Raw genomic sequence first — 15,409 nt, forward strand, 5'->3', positions numbered from 1 at the left:
TACACACAGAGTATTTTCATGGAGCACTGGCCCGTAGAGCTTTAAATGTCCTACCAGGTCACAGTTTAGGTTGAAAACATCACTGAGCTCGCAGGGGAAGCAGTTATATCAAAGGTGAAACTGGGCTCACTCTGTTGGCATTCGACTCCTACGTCTCCCATGAGGCTCTGACTGTGCTGCTTTGGGCTCATGAGCCCCGGAGAAATATGATTACAGCTTTCAACGTGCAGGTGATCGTTAAATCAGCAGATTTTTGAACAGAGTTTGGTTGAACCCGAAGTAAACAGAACGAGTCAGGAGGGAGGCGAGCCGGAGTTCGGAGGTGGTCTGCTGAGCTGTCAGTGGGCGGTGTCGGGGTCGTTGGGGGGGGGGGCAGGACAGAGTGTTTGGGAGCTACATCATAGAGCATGGTGTCCGACCCTGTGGCTGACCCGCCTCCATCTTCTCCACCTCCAGGATCATCCTCCTGAACACCTCCACCGCCGTCTGAGCACCAGAGGAAAGACCATCAGTTAATATCTGGAGGGTTACCGAACGTATGCTGGCATCATGTGACTTCCCAGACTTCCACACACGTGAGCTGGAAAATTCAAACTCCATTTGAAAATCTGTTTATTTAGTGTAATAATCATCTGAGCCACATCAGTCATAAGATGGAGATGAAGTTACTCCTCTCTGACGTTTTCCTCCTCACCTGGTTTTCTTTGGCTGAAGACTCCAGGAAGGCGGCGTTCCACGACTCGGACAGAGCTTTGCCCTCCTCGAACCCGATCACCCTGCACAGAGAAGAAGAAGAAGAAGAAGAAGAAAGGTTTCTGCTCTTTCATCCACAGTTACTGTCGTCACATTACATTTGCCTGAAGCAGTGCAGTGACACATCACTATTAACTTGTGTTACATAAGCGACGGCGTCTAGTGCAACTGTGGAGAGCCGGGCTGGGAGAGGAGGGAGAGGAGGAAGAGGAGAAACCATTTGAGTCTCCTCCTCATGAAGAATAAACCCGGCTTCTGTGTATTATTCATAAGTAATTCAATTTCAGACTACGTATTACTACTTCCCCATTAATGTCTGTGAAATATGAGGTTAAATAAATAATTAAAATTGGATTTAGCGATCAGCACTGATAGTTTATGGTCAGTTTATTCTGACGTTCTGGAAGGCTTTTATTGTGAAAGAGCTGCAGCAGCTGTTCACTTCCACGTTCTGAACTGTCCGTGTAAATATAACGGCATGTCTCACCTCTCCATGTGTAAGTCCTTCTTGTTGCCAACTAAAATGATCGGCACCCTGGAGAGACAGACAGAGAGAGAGAGAGACAGGCAGAGAGAGAGAGAGAGAGAGAGACAGGTGTTTGTTATGTCCATGCTGTGTTTAGGGACTCTGAATGTGTCATCAGGCCTGATGCTGCCTTCATGACGTGTTGGAGTTACCAGTTTCTGATGTGTGAGCAGCATGTGGTTAGTTCGCTGTCTGTAGTAACAGTCTGTGGTTAGTTCGCTGTCTGTAGTAACAGTCTGCAGTTAGTTCAGTGTCTGTAGTAACAGTCTGCGGTTAGTTCAGTGTCTGTAGTAACAGTCTGTGGTTAGTTCGCTGTCTGTAGTAACAGTCTGCAGTTAGTTCAGTGTCTGTAGTAACAGTCTGCGGTTAGTTCAGTGTCTGTAGTAACAGTCTGTGGTTAGTTCGCTGTCTGTAGTAACAGTCTGCGGTTAGTTCAGTGTCTGTAGTAACAGTCTGCGGTTAGTTCAGTGTCTGTAGTAACAGTCTGCGGTTAGTTCGCTGTCTGTAGTAACAGTCTGTGGTTAGTTCAGTGTCTGTAGTAACAGTCTGTGGTTAGTTCGCTGTCTGTAGTAACAGTCTGTGGTTAGTTCGCTGTCTGTAGTAACAGTCTGCGGTTAGTTCAGTGTCTGTAGTAACAGTCTGCGGTTAGTTCAGTGTCTGTAGTAACAGTCTGTGGTTAGTTCGCTGTCTGTAGTAACAGTCTGCGGTTAGTTCAGTGTCTGTAGTAACAGTCTGTGGTTAGTTCGCTGTCTGTAGTAACAGTCTGTGGTTAGTTCGCTGTCTGTAGTAACAGTCTGAGGTTAGTTCAGTGTCTGTAGTAACAGTCTGCGGTTAGTTCAGTGTCTGTAGTAACAGTCTGCGGTTAGTTCAGTGTCTGTAGTAACAGTCTGTGGTTAGTTCAGTGTCTGTAGTAACAGTCTGTGGTTAGTTCAGTGTCTGTAGTAACAGTCTGCGGTTAGTTCAGTGTCTGTAGTAACAGTCTGCGGTTAGTTCAGTGTCTGTAGTAACAGTCTGTGGTTAGTTCAGTGTCTGTAGTAACAGTCTGCGGTTAGTTCAGTGTCTGTAGTAACAGTGCGACAGTCGACAGTCTGTGGTTAGTTCACTGTCTGTAGTAACAGTGCGACAGTCTGTGGTTAGTCACTGTCTGTAGTAACAGTCTGCGGTTAGTTCAGTGTCTGTAGTAACAGTCTGTGGTTAGTTCAGTGTCTGTAGTAACAGTCTGTGGTTAGTTCAGTGTCTGTAGTAACAGTCTGTGGTTAGTTCACTGTCTGTAGTAACAGTGCGACAGTTGACAGTCTGTGGTTAGTTCACTGTCTGTAGTAACAGTGCGACAGTCGACAGTCTGTGGTTAGTTCAGTGTCTGTAGTAACAGTCTGCAGTTAGTTCACTGTCTGTAGTAACAGTGCGACAGTCGACAGTCTGTGGTTAGTTCACTGTCTGTAGTAACAGTCTGCGGTTAGTTCAGTGTCTGTAGTAACAGTCTGCGGTTAGTTCACTGTCTGTAGTAACAGTCTGCGGTTAGTTCACTGTCTGTAGTAACAGTCTGCGGTTAGTTCACTGTCTGTAGTAACAGTCTGAGGTTAGTTCACTGTCTGTAGTAACAGTGCGACAGTCGACAGTCTGTGGTTAGTTCAGTGTCTGTAGTAACAGTCTGCGGTTAGTTCAGTGTCTGTAAAAACAGTGGGACAGTCTAGTGTCTGTGGTTAGTTCACTGTCTGTAGTAACAGTCTGTGGTTAGTTCGCTGTCTGTAGTAACAGTCTGTGGTTAGTTCACTGTCTGTAGTAACAGTCTGTGGTTAGTTCACGGTCTGTAAAAACAGTGGGACAGTCCAGTGTCTGTGGTTAGTTCACTGTCTGTAGTAACAGTCTGTGGTTAGTTCATGGTCTATAAAAACAGTGGGACAGTCCAGTGTCGGTGGTTAGTTCACTGTCTGTAGTAACAGTCTGTGGTTAGTTCCCGGTCTGTAAAAACAGTGGGACAGTCCAGTGTCTGTGGTTAGTTCACTGTCTGTAGTAACAGTGTGACAGTCGACAGTCTGTGGTTAGTTCACTGTCTGTAGTGACAGTCGACAGTCTGTGGTTAGTTCACTGTCTGTATTAACTGTGGGACAGTTCAACAAATGTGGTAAGTTCAGGGGTCTATCATTACGGTAGGACAGTCCTGAGTTTGTAGTTAGTTTGAGTGTCTGTATTAATAGTGGGGCAGTCGAGTGTCTGTGGTTATGTTATGCAGTGCTTCCTCTTTACATCACGAGTGGAATTATGGGAACTGTAGTTCTAAAACTAAGAGCAGAGTAACCTGTTTTCATGCTGCACCTCCGTAAACTTGGGAATCTTTATCATCTAACACGCACGACTTGAACGCAGCATCAGCCTGGTGTCTGAAGTGTGTGTGTGTGTGTGTACGTACTGGACGTTTCCCACCATGTCCAGCAGCTTCTCGTGGATAACTCGGACCACCTCGAAGCTGCACAGAGACACGACAACACGATAACTCAGGGTAGGAGGAGATGGAGGAGCCAAACTCCAGTCAAAAAACACACGATTTAAAGAAAACAGGTCGGAGGTAAAGAAGAGAGTAAAGACCTTTTGTAGGATGTTACAGAGTAGATGAGGATGTAGCCGTCGACGTCGATGGTGTAACTCTGAGGGAAGATGGAGTACTCGTCCTACAACACACACACACACACACACACACACAGATAAACTGTAGATGTGTGGAACTCGTTGTTCTGCTTCCTCGTGTAAAACAAAGACGGTGAGGGAGAAGTTACCTGAGGATGAGCTCACCTGTCCAGCCGTGTCGACCAGCTGCAGGTTGTACTCCTGACCGTTGACCGTCATCGTCTTAGTGAACGCTGACGGACACACAGAGACCATTTTAGAGCTCTAGGGTCAAACCCCCCCAGGGGCTGTTCCAGGAGGAAAACTCCATTCAGAACCCCATTGACTTTTCTCACTATTTTACTGACTTACACTTCCTCAACAGGAAGTCACAAAACGTCTGATAAGTTTATTTATAGTCATGTTTTTAGTGTCTGTGGTTAGTTCATGTGTCTGTACTGACAGTGGGACAGTCCAGCGTCTGTGGTTAGTTCATGTGTCTGTACTGACAGTGGGACAGTCCAGCGTCTGTGGTTAGTTCACGTGGCTGTACTGACAGTGGGACAGTCCAGCGTCTGTGGTTAGTTCATGTGTCTGTAATAACAGTGGGACAGTCCAGCGTCTGTGGTTAGTTCATGTGTCTGTACTGACAGTGGGACAGTCCAGCGTCTGTGGTTAGTTCACGTGGCTGTACTGACAGTGGGACAGTCCAGCGTCTGTGGTTAGTTCATGTGTCTGTACTGACAGTGGGACAGTCCAGTGTCTGTGGTTAGTTCATGTGGCTGTACTGACAGTGGGACAGTCCAGTGTCTGTGGTTAGTTCATGTGTCTGTACTGACAGTGGGACAGTCCAGCGTCTGTGGTTAGTTCATGTGTCTGTAATAACAGTGGGACAGTCCAGCATCTGTGGTTAGTTCGCTGACTGTAATAACAGTGGGACAGATGAGTGTCACACACACTTACTGTTCTCTATGGTGGGATCATAGGAATCGACAAACTGTCCCTCCACGAACTGGATGGTGAGAGAGGACTTCCCTGGAGAAACACACACACACACACACACACACACACAGTTAACGTAGCATCGTAGCATCTTGTCGTAGTCATGGTAACATCAGACACCTCCCTATCAGACATGAGCTTAATAACTTCTACGACACGTTCAGGGACCAGTAGGACTGCTGAGCGCTCCTCCACTGTACACACGAGGAGGAGGAAGAAGGAGGCGTGATACCTTCGGTGGTGTTAGGTGGAGCAGTGAGGTCAGCGGACGGCGAGCTCTGATTGGTCGAGGTCTGTCAGCAATGATGCTCTCAGCCGCAGCATCAGCATCAGGACCACACCTGCCCTGCAACCTGATTGGCTGCCAGCTGGCCAATCCCAGCTCTGCCCAGTTACGGATGTGAGGATGGAGGGACTGGCTTTAAGTTTGACTCTAACATCACGTGCAGTATAGGTAACAGCGAGCCCCCCCCCACCCTCCCCCATGTCCAAACATTCCTGGAGATCAAAGCTATCAGCAGAGGCGTGGCTTTAACATCACCTGCGCCACAGTAGCGTGTTCAGGTGATGACATGACGAGGACTTACCCACCGATCTGTAGCCCAACACGGCGATTTTGCGGGATTTTGGCTGCGGCATGGTCCCGTTAGCAGCATCCAGACGGGCAGCGGAGATCCTGCATCATCTCCACCGCATCATTCATGAGCGCGCCACGCTGATTGGCCCACACACACGCACAGGGGAGCGGGTTCTTCCGGGTAAGCGTGCGTTCCAATTGGTTGACACAACGACATGCTTTGCTGACGCCCATTTCGAACTCTTCCCTCATTGGACAAATCGGATTGACAGACGCGTCAATTCAGCCAATGGGAGCGGAGCGGGTGGCGGAGTGGGCGGGAGCAGCGGTGTAAACAGGACATTAGCAGGCCGTTAGCTTGTGGCTAAGCTAGTTAACTCTTCCCTGCCTCACGCCGTCCTCCTGCACTTTGGACCCCCCTCCCTTCGTCCTAATGGCCGGTGTCTCCCTGAAGTTCTCCGCTCCCTGGCGCTTTCTCAAATTAAGAAGGTGAGATCGGAAACTGTCAGTGTTAAAACCTTCTATCTGTGTGTTTGCAGCGGTTGTAACCTAACTTTAACCCCCCGGGGGGTCAGACTAGGTGTGAAGACCTCCCAGGTGACAGCTACAGGACAGCTACTAGTTAGCCTGGCTTAGTTAGTAGTCTCTGAAAGCAGCCGGAGCTCTTTAACTGGCGCTACTTCTGCTGCTAGCATCATTAGCATCACTGCAAATACTTGACAGCTGCACTGCTGCTAAATGAGAAGCTAACGAGGTAGCATCAGTCCGGCTTCAGGTGGTTAAACCCCCCCAACCTGAGCCCAGGTGAGCGCAGCATGAAGCCCCCACATGGACACACGATGCAGCATTATTATTTTATCATCTTTAAAAGGAGCTACTGTGCTATAGCGACACAAGAGCAGCTACTGTTAGCAGTGCTAGCTGTGACCTTTGCTCCAGATTCCAGGATCAGAGGTGATCTGGTGCTGTTTCACTGACACAACCTGAGTTTCCATTATGTGTCACTTCATTCATCCTGTGTTTGAGTTGCTGGAGATATAAAGAAGAAGAAAATGAAAAAAAAAAAAAAACATTGGATGGCTACAGTTTTCAGCTCTCGCTCTCTTCAACGCCACCAGACTTCATTGACAAAATCAGTAATTTTACTTTGCAGAACACAGGAGTGGTTAGTTGACAGCTGCCTCCATCGTTCAGGTGTTGTTTGTTACACAAGTGTTGTGTTGGATCCAAACTAACTGTTTAAAACACAGAAGTGTCACAATAACATAAATAAACTAAGTGATTGAGACAGCAGTTCACCAGAAACTCCTGTGTAAAATTACTGTTTTTCTTAATGGAGTCTGGTTGGTGAACCACTGGACCAATTCCAAACATTTTAGTATCCACCTGTCTCTTCAAACCCAAAATATGGAAAAAGAAACAGGGCCCAGGGTTAAAAATACTCGAGTTTAAATGCATCTTTATATATTTAAAGGAAGTCTTTTACCAACAACTAGAGGCATTTTTAAACAGTGAAAAGTGGATTTTACAACACGAGCTGCTCTGGTGAAAGCGACACATAAACCAGCTTGTTTTGTTTGACTGACAGCCCAAAACCTAAATGTATTGATTTCAGTTCCTCCATGAGAAGCTGGAAGCAGCAAACATCACCCAAACCCCCCCGAAGGATTCCAGTTATTCTAATGGAAAAACCAGAAAAGCAGCAAATTTAATGTTTGAGAACTTGGAACAGTCGCATTGTTGAAACTTTAGCTTGAGAAATGTGAACTGAAAACACAAATGTGGGTATTAATTAATTTACAAACAGTGATGTAAACTGATATTTCTGTTTTGAATAGTTTCAGTATTTATTTACCTTTTGAATAAATTCCCAATTTATTTACTTTCTCATTTGATTTTCCATTTTGTTTTGTCATTTCTCTATTTGTCTGTTTTGTCTTCTTCCTGTTTATTTCCCCAAACATGTTTCTTCCTGTATTTGCATTTCACATTTCTTTGTGCTTTTATGTTCATTATTCTTCCTTTTTGTTGATCGACTGACTTTGGAGTGCGTGGATCGACTGGACACGTCTGATTCGTTTGACAGTCGGGGTCATTTGAATGTCGGTGAATCGGCTGAATGTTTAAGATTCACTGAACGTTGTCCTCTGTGTCGGCAGCCTGCTCCAGTCCTCCAACGTTCCCGGTCTGAGGCTCCACACCACGTCCTCCCGTATGATGGGTGAGTCTCTGCCGCAGCATCTCCGGTTTTCCTCCTCACCCGCTGCCACACCAGACTCCATTGAAAAAAATAGGAATTTTATCTCACATAACACAGAGGTGGTTCATCTACTGCTGCTTTGGTTAGTGAGCTTGTTTGTGCCTTTGTGTGTTATACAGGTATTTTGATGGATCCAAATGAACCTTTTTATGGTTAATTTGTCTCAGAAACACAAATAAACTACCTGATCGCAGACTGCAGTTGACCAAAAACTCCAGCATAAAATTACTGTTTTTGTTAATGGAGCCTGGCTGGCTATCTACTGCTGATCCACAGGACCAGATCCAAAAGCATTTGCTTCTTTTCTCTGTTAAATATCTTTGTGAGGTGAACATCTTACAACATAAATAACAGATTGGACTCTTGGACACCTCATGGACATTTTATCTCCATGTTGTGACATTTCACATCAGTCAAATCAGTTATTTGGTTGTTTCAGAGTGTTTTACAGCTGAGTGCTGATAAGAAGACAGGAAAACAATGCTGGAGTGGTGTACATGGGGAAATAACTTTTATTGATTGGTTGATTTTTTTTTTTTTTATGTCACGTAGCTGCAACGGTGGAACAGTTCGAGGAGGCCAAGAGAAGACTGGGGACGCTGAAGAACGACCCGGGCAACGAGGTCAAACTGAAGATCTACGCTCTCTTCAAACAGGTGGGGCATCCTCCAGGTATTCAAGTCAGTGTCCACTTTCGTATCTGGAGCGTCGCTCTTTCCTACGAGGAGCTCACATGGTGAACTTTATTTTTCACTCTTTATGAATGAATGAGTTTGTGTGAAGAAGCAGAAGTTTAAGGACACATCCAATATATTTGGAACTGGTCCAGTAGTTCACCAGTAGAAAGTCAGCCAGACTCCATTAACAAAAACAGTAATTTTACATGTGAGTTTCTGGTAAACTGCTGTCACAATCCGTTAGTTTATTTGTGTTATTGTGAGACTAAAGTGTTGAAATGGGTTAGTTTGGATCAAATATAGCACTTGTGTAATAAACAGCAATGAGTGATGGAGGCAGCAACAGACTAACCACTCCTCTGTTCTGTGAGGTAAAATTACTGTTTTTGTCAATGGAGTCTGGTGGCTCTGGAAAGAGCGAGACTAAGGACGCCACTCTTGGAAACGGTGATTAAAATATTATGAACCTGACACTTATTTAAGATTAGCAGATTAAATTTGAGTTTTATATGTGTTGGAACTGGTCCAGTAGATCACCTCAGCCAGCAGCCACCAAACGGGCTGCAATGGCTGCAACGTGATCCTTTGGGACAACTGCACCTGATCACAGTAGGTCCACTAAAAGAGCTCCTCCTCCTCTTCCTCCTCCTCCTCCTCTTCCTCCTCCAGGCCACTCAGGGTCCCTGTAACACTCCCAAACCAGGAATGCTGGACTTTGTCAACAAGGTGAAGTGGGACTCCTGGAAATCTCTGGGCTCCATCTCTCAGGTATAGTCCACTTTAGTCCACTTTAGTCCACTTTAGTCCACTTCAGTTCACTTCGGTCCACTTCAGTCCGGTTCAGTCTCCGTTGTGGTCTCTGTCGCTCAGGAAGAAGCCAGGCAGCAGTACTGCGACCTGATTGGCTCCCTGGTGGTGGCAGAAGGTGGGAGCTCCGCCCAGGTGGCTGCAAAGCCTGCTGGGAGCGGAACGACCTACGAGACACTATTGGTCACCACGGAGGATGACATCACAACCATCAAGCTGAACCGACCGTCCAAGAAGAACGCCATCACTACCGAGGTGAGAATCAATCAATCAATCAATCAATCAATCAATCAATCAATCAATCGTGTGTGTGTTACTGTGTGTGTGTGTGTGTGTGTGTGTGTTTCATGTGTTTGGTTTATTAACTTTCCTCAGATGTACAACGAGATCATGGCAGCTCTGGAGCAGGCGGCCAAAGACGACTCCGTCATCACTGTTTTCACTGGTACACACACACACACACACAGTCACACAGTCACACACAGACACAGTCACACAGTCACACACACACACAGTCACACAGTCACACAGTCACACACACAGTCACACAGTCACACAGTCACACACACACACAGTCACACACACACACACACACAGTCACACAGTCACACAGTCACACAGTCACACACACACACACACACACACACACACAGTCACACAGACACACTCACACAGTCACACAGTCACACACACACACACACAGTCACAGTCACACACACACAGTCACACAGTCACACAGTCACACACACACACAGTCACACAGTCACACAGTCACACACACACACACACACACAGTCACACAGTCACACACACACACACACAGTCACACACACACACACACACACAGTCACACAGTCACACAGTCACACACACACACACAGTCACACACAGTCACACAGTCACACAGTCACACACACAGTCACACAGTCACACACACACAGTCACACACAGTCACACACAGTCACACACAGTCACACACAGTCACACACAGTCACACACACACACACACACACACACACAGTCACAGTCACACACACACACACACAGTCACACACACACACACAGTCACACACAGTCACACAGTCACACACAGTCACACACAGTCACACACAGTCACACACACACAGTCACACACACACAGTCACACACAGTCACACACAGTCACACACACACAGTCACACACAGTCACACACACACAGTCGCACAGTCACACACACACACACAGTCACACACAGTCACACAGTCACACAGTCGCACAGTCACACACACACACACAGTCACACACAGTCACACAGTCACACAGTCACACAGTCGCACGGTCACACACAGTCACACACAGTCACACACAGTCACACACACTCTCAGGCACGATGTGGGATTATATGATTAATCTCCGTCACAGGCGCTGGTGATTTCTACTGCAGCGGGAACGACCTGACCAACTTCACCAAGATCCCCGAGGGAGGGGTGGAGGCCATGGCCAGAAGTGGAGGAGACCTGCTCAGGTGATCGCCAGCGCTGGTTCTGATTGGCTGACGTGCAGCGTCGGGGTCCTGCGGGTTCGCTCGCCGTCCACTGGCTCATTATGAGATAGTGGACAGCGAGCGAACCCGCATCCCGTTTATTACACGGCTTCATACTCAAGAAATCAACAACTTGACATAAAATACTGAATCAAGAACGATTTTATTGATTGAAAAATGATTTTATTGCTCCCACTATCAGAAGTAGTGTTCTACAAAGCTGTGAAAAATAAGTTTGAGTTAAGTTCTTTTTTTAAATGTCCGAAAAAAATGTAAGATTCAACAAGTATTTGAAACACTATTTAAAAATATGTGTAAAGAATTATAAAAGTCATAATATAATTATTATAATAAAAAATAGACAAAATGTAATTTTAAAATTAATTTTAAATGCATATTATATAATAAATATATGTATGTAATACAACAAAAAGTTCCTCCACAAATATTTAAGAAACCACTGAAGACTAATTGAAAATTATGTGTAAAAAAATATATATAAAAGTCTGAAAAATATTGAAAAACCATTAAAAAAATGAAAATAATATTCATGTTCAACAAGAGAAACATTACCCCAACAAAATCAAAAATATCTAGAAAAATAGAATATTTGAAAAATATTAGAAAAGAAATTAGAAAAATGTCTAAAAAAAATCAGAAACAAAGAGAAATGTCGTAAAAAATCCATAATAACATTTTTCAGAAATATTTCAGTCAGAAATAGTTGATGGATATAAAATCTTGTAAATGTAAAATTCTTCTGAAGTCGTGACTATCAGCTGATCTGTGATGCGTGGTTACGTGGTTTCCATGGATACCAGAGCAGTAACGCCAGCGTCTCATTGGCTCCTCAGGAAGTACGTGAAGACCTACATCGACTTCCCCAAGCCGCTGGTTGCCGTGGTGAACGGACCAGCCGTGGGGATCTCAGTCACGGTGCTGGGACTGTTCGACGTGGTGTACGCCACAGAGAGGGTACACACACACACACACACACACACACACACACACAGCGGATCAGCTTCATGATGTAATCGGTGACTCTCTCCGTCAGGCGACCTTCCACACTCCGTTCAGCCAGCTGGGTCAGAGCGCTGAGGGCTGCTCCTCCTACACCTTCCCCAAAATAATGGGCCACGCCAAGGTACATCTGAGTCTGTTGTCTGTTGTTTTGTGACCTTTTGTTGTTGAATCTGGATAATTAACCTCGCCCGCCCCCCCCCCCCCCCCCCCCCCCCCACACACACACACACACCTCGCCCCCCCCCCCCAGGCCACAGAGATGCTGCTGTTCAATAAGAAGCTGACGGCGGCTCAGGCCTGTGACCTCGGTCTGGTCACTGAGGTTTTCCCTGACAGCAGCTTCCAGTCAGAGGTTTGGACCAGACTGAAGGAGTACGCCAAGCTGCCCCCCAACGTAAAGACACACAGACACACACACACAGAGACACACAGAGACACACACACACACACACACACACACACACACACACACACACACACACACACACACACACACACAGAGACACACACACAGACAGACACACACAGAGAGACACACACACAGACACACACAGAGAGACAGACACACACACAGAGAGACACACACACACACAGACACACACAGAGAGACAGACACACACACAGAGAGACACACACACACACAGACACACACAGAGAGACAGACACACACACAGAGAGACACACACACACACAGACACACACAGAGAGACAGACACACACACAGAGAGACACACACACACACAGACACACACAGAGAGACACACACACACACAGACACACACACACACACACACTAATTCAGACCGCATGTAATAACATGAACATTAAGTATATTAAGTGTATTGATTGATTGATTAATGTGTAATGAACGTTAATGTGCCCCCCCCCCCCCCCCCCCCCAGTCTCTGGCTCTGTCCAAACAGCTGATCCGGTCGGTGGAGAAGGAGCGCCTGCACGCGGTGAACGACGCCGAGGTCGAGCGTCTGACCGAACGATGGACGTCAGACGAGTGTTTCAACGCCGTCATGAGCTTCTTCCAGGCCAAGGCCAAACTGTGAGGGGGGGGGGGGGACGCAGGTCGGTCCTGATTTAATGTAACTAACCGCTCACACGTGATTCTTCTTCTTCATGGTGTTTAACGTGTTCGTGTGTGTGTGTGAGGAGCAGGAAACACTGAAGAATCACTGGACTCTCACAAGATCTCCCTTTTTACAAGCAGCCTTCAGTGGTGTTTTAGTCGGTTATCTCGGTAGATTCTGGGGGAATCGGCTCAGATCTTCGGTAAGTCCTCTGTGTGGCTGCTGAACTGGAGGCTCAGGTGTCACATCACGGTGATCTGCTGTGATCTCCTGTCCGATCACACGACGGACACACACTGGATTCAGTTAGTGTTAAAGTGCCTTTTCCACTGTGTAACGCTCAAACTAATCTGTCCATCATCACTTTAACAGTTTAATAAAAGCCGACTTTGTAAATATTCGGAGGAAGGAAGTCGTGTTTCCATGGAGATGATGAGTTTGTGTGTGTTAAAGGGGACGAAATGGACCAATAAGGATTCTGATAATAAACTTTACAAAGTGCTTTATGTGCTTAGAAACAGTTCAGGAATCCAGTCAGACCCTTAAGGTGGAACTAAAGGAGACGCTAATAGAAATATTATCCATAAATATCAATCAATGCCTTCTTTCTAAAGCTTTAAACAGAGCGTAAGTAATCATGAGTGATCGTAACACACGTTTGTCCTTCATGCAGTCTGACAGCCGGTCCACCAGGTGGCAGCACTCACCTGTCAATAAAGCTCCGAGCGCAGAGCCACACTCAGATAGTACCAGTGACAAGGATCATATAATATAATATAATAATAATAATAATGATGATAATGATTTCTATTAAAGGAGCAGTCTGACAGCTTTTGGAGACCTTGTTTACTAGAAATTATTAAAAGTTTCTCTTGGTTCCTCGCTGCTGAACCTCTCAGCGCTTTGAAGCCCAAACAGGAAGCAGGACGGGCTCGTCTCCCAGAGTTGTGACCTCCTGCCGGTCGCCACACCTAAATTACCCTGTTGTCAGATTTAACAATGCCGTCCGGAGCCCTTTGGGATGTCTGCAGAGGCCTCCACTCTCATGTATTTATCTTGTTTCTGCTCCGTCTGAAACATGTCGGCCTGCAGCTTCCCCAGAGCGCTGAACACAAACCTGGTGTATAAATCTCAGCTCAGCTCCCTGCTGAGATCCAGACCGGACGGAGAAACGTGATACAGGAACCAGCGAATGTTCCCGTCAGTGCTGTGACAAACGGCGGCTTCAGAGGAGAAACGATGACGCTTATGTTACAATGTGAGGAAATTATTAAAAGCCTTTAACAGTTTAATTTAATTTCCTGGAAATGTCATGTTTTAAATGATGTTAGGTAAAGCCTGAACCCTTCACGTCCCAGCAGAAGAGTCTCTGCTGGTCTGTTTCTGAAGTCAGACAGACAAACGGCAAAGAGAATCAGCTCAGTTTTCAAAATAAAAGCCCCCCTTTGACTTTAGCTGCTGTCTGTAGCTGCAGCACAACAAAGCAGGAAGTACATCCAAGAAACACATTTAAAGCAGCAGAAGAAGAAACGAGGCCTGTTTGATCCTGTTAGAGACACATTTAAAGCAGCAGAAGAAGAAACGCGGCCCGTTTGATCCCGTTAGAGACACATTTAAAGCAGCAGAAGAAGAAACGCGGCCGTCTGATCCCGTTAGAGACACATTTAAAGCAGCAGAAGAAGAAACGCGGCCCGTCTGATCCCGTTAGAGACACATTTAAAGCAGCAGAAGAAGAAACGCGGCCCGTCTGATCCCGTTAGAGACACATTTAAAGCAGCAGAAGAAGAAACGCGGCCCGTCTGATCCCGTTAGAGACACATTTAAAGCAGCAGAAGAAGAAACGCGGCCCGTCTGATCCCGTTAGAGACACATTTAAAGCAGCAGAAGAAGAAACGCGGCCCGTCTGATCCCGTTAGAGACACATTTAAAGCAGCAGAAGAAGAAACGCGGCCCGTCTGATCCCGTTAGAGACACATTTAAAGCAGCAGAAGAAGAAACGCGGCCCGTCTGATCCCGTTAGACACATTTAAAGCAGCAGAAGAAGAAACGCGGCCGTCTGATCCCGTTAGAGACACATTTAAAGCAGCAGAAGAAGAAACGCGGCCGTCTGATCCCGTTAGAGACACATTTAAAGCAGCAGAAGAAGAAACGCGGCCCGTCTGATCCCGTTAGAGACACATTTAAAGCAGCAGAAGAAGAAACGCGGCCCGTCTGATCCCGTTAGAGACACATTTAAAGCAGCAGAAGAAGAAACGCGGCCCGTCTGATCCCGTTAGAGACACATTTAAAGCAGCAGAAGAAGAAACGCGGCCCGTCTGATCCCGTTAGAGACACATTTAAAGCAGCAGAAGAAGAAACGCGGCCCGTCTGATCCCGTTAGAGACACATTTAAAGCAGCAGAAGAAGAAACGCGGCCCGTCTGATCCCGTTAGAGACACATTTAAAGCAGCAGAAGAAGAAACGCGGCCGTCTGATCCCGTTAGAGACACATTTAAAGCAGCAGAAGAAGAAACGCGGCCCGTCTGATCCCGTTAGAGACACATTTAAAGCAGCAGAAGAAGAAACGCGGCCCGTCTGA

The 15,409-nt window shown here is 46.4% G+C and overlaps 2 protein-coding genes across 2 annotated transcripts; one reads left to right on the plus strand and one right to left on the minus strand.

Moving 5' to 3' along the window:
• Positions 1-393: 393 nt before the first annotated feature.
• Positions 394-5,524, minus strand: rheb (Ras homolog, mTORC1 binding). The gene is made up of 8 exons (XM_070852840.1): positions 5,473-5,524; positions 4,847-4,918; positions 4,070-4,137; positions 3,866-3,948; positions 3,690-3,746; positions 1,241-1,288; positions 695-776; positions 394-486 (listed from the first exon to the last, which is right to left on the minus strand). Exons 1-8 carry the CDS (start codon positions 5,522-5,524, stop codon positions 394-396), a joined length of 555 nt encoding a protein of 184 aa, XP_070708941.1.
• A 282-nt stretch (positions 5,525-5,806) lies between these two features.
• On the plus strand, positions 5,807-13,229 carry eci2 (enoyl-CoA delta isomerase 2). Its single transcript, XM_070852832.1, has 11 exons — positions 5,807-5,951; positions 7,622-7,683; positions 8,275-8,378; positions 9,069-9,167; positions 9,270-9,461; positions 9,582-9,651; positions 10,609-10,711; positions 11,584-11,704; positions 11,784-11,873; positions 12,003-12,146; positions 12,655-13,229. The coding sequence occupies exons 1-11, from the start codon at positions 5,896-5,898 to the stop codon at positions 12,808-12,810; spliced, it is 1,197 nt and encodes a 398-aa protein (XP_070708933.1). The 5' UTR covers positions 5,807-5,895; the 3' UTR covers positions 12,811-13,229.
• The last annotated feature ends 2,180 nt before the right edge of the window (positions 13,230-15,409 follow it).

The sequence above is a fragment of the Pempheris klunzingeri genome, chromosome 21 (assembly GCF_042242105.1).
Source record: "Pempheris klunzingeri isolate RE-2024b chromosome 21, fPemKlu1.hap1, whole genome shotgun sequence".
Taxonomy (NCBI): Eukaryota; Metazoa; Chordata; class Actinopteri; order Acropomatiformes; family Pempheridae; genus Pempheris; species Pempheris klunzingeri.

Coding starts and splice junctions, on each gene's coding strand:
- rheb (XM_070852840.1), bottom strand. CDS start 5,524: ATGCCGCAGCCAAAATCCCGCAAAATCGCCGTGTTGGGCTACAGATCG. Junction 3,949..4,069: donor TGGTCGACACGGCTGGACAG/GTGAGCTCATCC, acceptor TGTGTGTTGTAG/GACGAGTACTCCATCTTCCC. Junction 777..1,240: donor AAGGACTTACACATGGAGAG/GTGAGACATGCC, acceptor TTCTCTGTGCAG/GGTGATCGGGTTCGAGGAGG.
- eci2 (XM_070852832.1), top strand. CDS start 5,896: ATGGCCGGTGTCTCCCTGAAGTTCTCCGCTCCCTGGCGCTTTCTCAAA. Junction 8,379..9,068: donor TCTACGCTCTCTTCAAACAG/GTGGGGCATCCT, acceptor TTCCTCCTCCAG/GCCACTCAGGGTCCCTGTAA. Junction 11,705..11,783: donor TGGTGTACGCCACAGAGAGG/GTACACACACAC, acceptor TCTCTCCGTCAG/GCGACCTTCCACACTCCGTT.